At 43.3% G+C, this 6,000-nt stretch overlaps 1 protein-coding gene across 3 annotated transcripts in view; it reads left to right on the top strand.

The window, feature by feature from the left end:
- Positions 1-215: 215 nt before the first annotated feature.
- Positions 216-6,000, top strand: part of NMU (neuromedin U) — a 28,535-nt gene continuing 22,750 nt past the window's right edge. The window contains exons 1-2 of one of the 3 annotated variants that reach the window (XM_057502241.1): positions 216-631; positions 5,793-5,851. In XM_057502241.1, coding sequence (XP_057358224.1) covers positions 550-631; positions 5,793-5,851 — 141 coding nt within the window. In that variant the 5' untranslated portion in view covers positions 216-549. The remainder of the gene's footprint in view (positions 632-5,792; positions 5,852-6,000) is intronic. The other 2 variants (XM_036895294.2, XM_057502240.1) reach the window with 2 other exon arrangements.

Here is a 6,000-nt window from a genome sequence, read left to right as displayed (position 1 = left end):
GCAGGTGCTGCGGAGGCTCTGGGAGAGGAGCACCCACGGGCGGGCGGGGCAGAGGTTTGCCCCGAGGGGAAGAAGGGGCGTCCCAGGCCGACGCCGGGAATGAGGGCGTCGTCACTACCAAGTTTAGAAACGCGGACCCCAGCCTCTCCAGGCCGCCCGGGCTGCTATCCCCGCCGCCGGCTCGCTCTAGATCCTTCCACGGCTTCTACACGGCTGTGCTGGAACTCCATTCTTCTCTCTCCCCGCTGCGGCGGGGCGGCGAAGGTGCGCGGTGCCCTGAGTCAGAACCCTGGCGGGGGGCGCGGGCCCCGCCGCTGGACGGGGGCGGGCAGCGGGTCCCGGTGACGCCAGGAGGTCCGGGCGGCGTGAGGTGACGCGCGCGGGGCCGGGGCCGCCTCAGCCCACGTGTCCGCGAGATTTAAAAGTTGGCGGCGCGCGGGGCGGGCCGTTCAGCTGCGGAGCTCCGAGAGCCGCGAGCCAGGTTCGCAGAGGCACCGCCACCCGGCGCAACGCACGGGGCCGAGGCCCGAACCGCCCGCAGGCGCCGGGATGCCGCGCGCACCGAGCTGCCGCCCCACGCCGCGCCCGCTGCTCCTCCTGCTGCTGGCCTGCTGCGCGGGCGCCTGCCGAGGTGAGCCGGCCCGTGGCCCGCCCCGCCGCTTCTCTCGCTTCGGCCTCGGCGCGCTCGCCGCGCCCCTTTCCCTCCCTTTCTCGCCTCCTCGGGAGGCTTCTGGGACTTCCTTCCCCTCAGGCTACGGGGCTTCCTAGATCGTCGCGCTTGACCACCAGCGCGGATCGCCGCCCCAGGGCAGCCAGCCGGGAAGGTGACAGTGGCCCGCCCCAAACCCCCAGGCACCCAACGAGTGGAACCTTGCCGGGCTCCCTCAGACTCGGGACGGGCAGCCTCCGTGGCCCGTGGGAAACGCGAGTTAAAATTAGAATGCTTTCCTTTTAATTGCAATTACTGGAGGAATGGATGGCTGAAGCAAAACTATAGTTTGATAGTTCACCTGCGGATGCTAGGCAAACTTGGAGAGTGTTCAGTTTCCTCCGGGAGTGAGCTCCGCTCCGCTTCAGATAACCCTGAGCGGAGACGCCGCCTCATCCCCGCAGCCGTGTAGAAGGGGCAAAGAGTGCGCTCTGTGCCAGCTGAGGACTGCAGTGGAGACTCTTTCATCCTCCAGAACTGGAGAGCCAAGTGTGCAAGCCGGGCTTTCAGTCGGTGCTACAGCCAGTCAGTGAAGGCAGATGCGCTTTGGTAACACAAAGGGCTTCCTGAGCTTGGCTTAGAAAGGAGAGCGAAAAGCAAAAGCAGGGTCAGGAAGAAGGTCTGAAACTTGGGAGACGAGGTGGAGAAGAAAGCTACATGTTCCAATAGGGAGATCACTTCCCCATTCCCTAAAGGTTATCTCTACCGGTGCCCGTGGGGACCTCTCTCCATTTCCCAGCCCTGAGCCAGGGGCTCCTCCACGGCCAGCCACTGCCCTGCCAAGACCGTGAATTTTCTATCTTCGTCGCAGGGTCTCTTAGTTTCCCTCTGTTCTCCTGGCAGTGCCGTTTTGGTGGGCAGACTGTTTAATCCTGTTCAGAACCCTGGGGACCTGAAACTACAACCGAGGGACCTTGGGGGAAACAACCATTGTTCTTTTCCAGTGTGTTTATTTTTATTGCTGCCCTTTCATTGTCTTTATTTTTTTTCCTTGAGGCATAGGAGATGGTGGGGGTGGGGGACCCCCCCCTATTTGAAAAACAAGGTCATCTGGCTATGAAATCTAAGCGGTCAGAAGCTAGAAGATATAACTCTCCATCACAGAGGCAGCAGGATACAACATAACGTGTGCAAAGACAGATTAATCTTTTTTAATTTTAAATTTGGGTTAGGATTGCCATCTTTGCCTTATTAAGGAAGCAGATAATCATAGTTTTAAAGGTAGCTCTTTCTCTGTAAAGCGATTGTGCTCTCCATGCATGTTACATGCTATATGCTTAGTGATTGTCACATCGTGGGATATCACTGGTTTTGGAGGGGAATTGGGGAAATTTTCAGGCTGCTGGTGATTGAACAGAAACTATGGGAGGCAGCAGCCTAAAAAAGACAAGTCTGGGTATTATTTCCAAAAGAGTATCTACTGGCCAATCATCTCATAAACATTCCCAGTATTTCCCAAGCAAAGGGGCGAGATGCCTGTTTCACCGTACAGACCCCGAAACTACTCTTTTGGGTCTATTTTCCCATGTAGACCTGCTCTTGATATTAAAAAACATTTTAACTCTCTAAAAATGTGTTGAGTTCCTAAAGAAGCCACTGGTGGGGAAACGTGACATACATAAACAAAACTGGTAGATGATCTACCAAGATTAATCATTATGCAAGATACAACTGCATGTATCTAAAAACAACAAAATAAATGTCACAAAGCCAGAGGACAGTGAAACAGAGTCATCATTTGCAGCCTCCTTGGCAAAAATGAGTTCACCAGAGCATGCAACAGATAGGAGAAGGTGCAGAGCCAATTACAGATTTGGGGAATAAACATTTTACTGTTCAGAGAACATTATTAAAATAAAGAAGGAAATTTCCTAAGAGAGGAGAACATTTTGGATGTCTGTAAAAAATTGCTATTTAATTTGGCCTGTGACAATGAATTATCAAGTGCCCAAGACTAAATTAAGAAGCATCTTTTCCTAATCAGGCCCCTATTCATTGAATAATTCTTAAAATTCAGTCAGTGGTATGATTTCCCACTTCCAAAGCCTATTCTAGTTAAGTATTAGCAGTAAGAAAAGAAAATTGGCACCTCTTTTAGAATAACCAAGTCTGTTTTTCAGAGAAAGACAAATACAATATGAAAATCACTTATATGTGGTATCTCAAAAACAAAAAACCAAGCTAGTGGATTCAGAAAACAGACTGGTGGTTGACAGAGGCAGAGGGTGGGGAGTGGTTGAAATGGGTGAAGGAAGCCAAAAGGTACAAACTTACAGTTATAAAAAAAAAGTTAGGTCATAGGAATATAATGCACAGCATGGCAATTGTAGCTAATAATACTGTATTGTATATTTGAAAGTTGTAAAGAGTAAATCTTTAAAGTCCTCATCACAAGAAAACAATTTCTGTAACTATGTATGGTGACAGATGTTAACTAGATTTGTCGTGGTGATCATTTTGCAATATATACCAATATAAAATCATTATGCTGTACACGTGAAACTACTATAATGTTGTATGTCAATGATATCCCAATTTTGAAAACTCTGTTTTTCTTTTTCTTACACACGGTGCATTTACTGATGCAAAGAGTTGTCTGTCCATATTATTTGCATCAGTTAGTTAGATTAAGTGTATATTTTTGGTATAAGAGTAAAAATTTCACTTTACTGGATAGTATTGAAGTATAAATATCTTGACAGTGATCATGAAGAATGCAGTTTTTGTGATATTGAAGACCTTGGACAATATTTCAGGAAGTAACTAGTACTGCTATTTGATTGTATGAAACCCCCATCTGTGACATTGTGGTTGGAAAATCACATCAACTTTGGTTAACAAGTAGACAAAGAGGAAAAAAGTTCCCCCTTATGTCTGGGTTTGGTCAGAAGACATAAGTGGTTTTCTATAAATTACAAGCATTTTAAAGTTTTGCCTTCTCTCACCTTTTCACCCTGAGGCTATGTTTACATGTTTTGTGTAAGAGCCACAAAGTACCCCTTTTTGATTGTGTAAGAGCCTGGGACTAAGGTATCCGTAATGGTGGTTTCCGTGTCTCCCGTGTAAGCTTGGGGACACAGAAGGAGGTGAATGCCCATGGCTGTTGTGGTGAGGCCGTCTGGGGTGGGGGCTAAGCACTTGTATGGAGGGTACGAGAAGGTCAGGAGTAGAGAGAATATAAAAGTCTACAGACAGGAATGCCTTGTCAAACAGAGATTAACAATGCTATAAAGAGTGGAGAAATCAGAAGTACATGCGGGTGAAGACTGAATCCAGAGTGGAATTCTTTCATGTTTTCCTCCGCATTGGTTCTTGGCCCTGTTTCTTTTCCAATACTGCCATCTCCCTCCATTTCTCTTCCTTTTACTTTCCTATTTTTCAAAGTTGTTCACTATTCAGTAGGGAAGTAGTGCATTTAACTTACAAGGAATGGGCCTCTGGCCTTTCAGATTTTTTCATGGAACATTCAGATTGCTCCTTTGGAAATTTTCGGTTGTTAAAAGAAGCTTAGACCTAAAATGTTTGTTTGAGTTACTTAGTTTGTCAAATAAGAGACATCCCCCATTTCTTTGTACAGTGCACTGCTCCCTCCCCCTGCCATTCAGTGTTATTAGTGGTCCAGCAGTATCACTTTCTCTAGGGAGCATGCTAGAAATGCAGGTTCTTGGGTTTGTCCCTGCCGGCTTGAATTAGAATCTCATTAGGAAAAACGGCAAGTGTTGTGTATGAAAATTTGAGAAGCACAGCTTTATCCCTTCCCAAAAACAGAATCAGCTCAGAGTAACATCCACCAAACAACAGTGACTTTGGGATATACATTTGCGAGAGGGTGAGAAGTATAATTGAGAAGTATGTAAGATTGTTTACCCATCTTTAATAGCTATCCCATGAAAGCAGTTTCAATCAGTTTCTGAAGTAAATCAATTCTCTATGAGGGACTACATGACTCCTGTAAGTTACTTATAATGCTTAGTACCACAGAAAATGTGGTTAATTACTATTAAGACCACCATACTTCAATAAAAGTGTGAACTCAAGGCAGGACTTGACTGAAAAATGGTAGAATTAGGAAAAAAATTGCGTGTCAGGATTTGGAATTAGCCAGATCTGGTTTGAAGTCTGCCTTTGCTTTGTATCTAGTTTAGTGCTTGGAGATTACTAAATCTTTCCTTCAGTTTCCTTATCCTAAAATGGGGAATAAGTGTAATAGCTCTCTTAAAAGGTTGGTGTGAAGGCTAAAGGACATAATACATTTAAATGCTTAGCATAGTTCACACCTGGCATCAAGTAAACGCTCAGTCAGTGTTAGTATGTGCTATCTTGTTATTTTTAAAAAGTTATCTTCTTTGAGACTACTTTTTAAGGTATTTGATTTTGCTGCACTTGAAATCATAGGAAAATTTACAGTCTTTTACTACAGGATGTTTTCTTGCTTTTAGTAAAGATTAATGTATACATATAAAAAACAGGTAATAATTACATTGAAGTTGATAATATTATAAATATAGTAGTATTTATATAATATTTCACCAATATAATATTAAATGCATATATTTCTAAAAGACAGGGATTCTCAGATTGGACTTTAAGAAAAGATCCAGGAATATGTTGTCTATAAGAGTCACACATCAAACAGAAAACAAAAAAAGGCTTAGCATAATATAATATTAGCATAAAATGTCTGTGGTTCAGCTTTGTTGTAGCATGTATCAATAGTTCATTCCTTTTCATGGCTGAATAGTATTCCATTGTGTGAATATACCACATTTTGTTTATCTATTTACTAGATGATTACTTCTACTTTGGGGTATTTAGAAATTATGCTGCTATGCACATTCATGTACAAGTTTTTGTGTAGATATGTAAGTAATTCATTCTTGAGAGTAATATCTTTTTAATGTTATTAAGGTTTATTTAATAATTGTTTCCTTATACTAAGTCAAACACTAAAATATATAGTTGAAATAGGAAGGTAGTGATATACACTGAAAAATGAGAAATATCCAAAAATGAATTATTTATAAATATGTATTTTAGAAGAAATACTATAAAATTAACATGTTGAGTATAACTTTATTTTTAGGTGCTCCAGTATTACCTCAAGGATTATGGCCTGAACAAGAACTGCAGTTGTGGAGTGAGGTAAAGAATTATCTTACCCAAATCAGTGGAAACTTTACCTTCTTTGAAATTATCATGGTAAAATAAAATAATATTCCTGAGCCTTGAGAAAACTATGATTTTACTAATGTTCTGAAATCATAATATTTGGAATTATCATTTTTATTAAA

The sequence above is a fragment of the Manis pentadactyla genome, chromosome 5 (assembly GCF_030020395.1).
Source record: "Manis pentadactyla isolate mManPen7 chromosome 5, mManPen7.hap1, whole genome shotgun sequence".
NCBI lineage: Eukaryota > Metazoa > Chordata > Mammalia > Pholidota > Manidae > Manis > Manis pentadactyla.
This window is presented reverse-complemented; position numbering and strand designations above follow the sequence as displayed.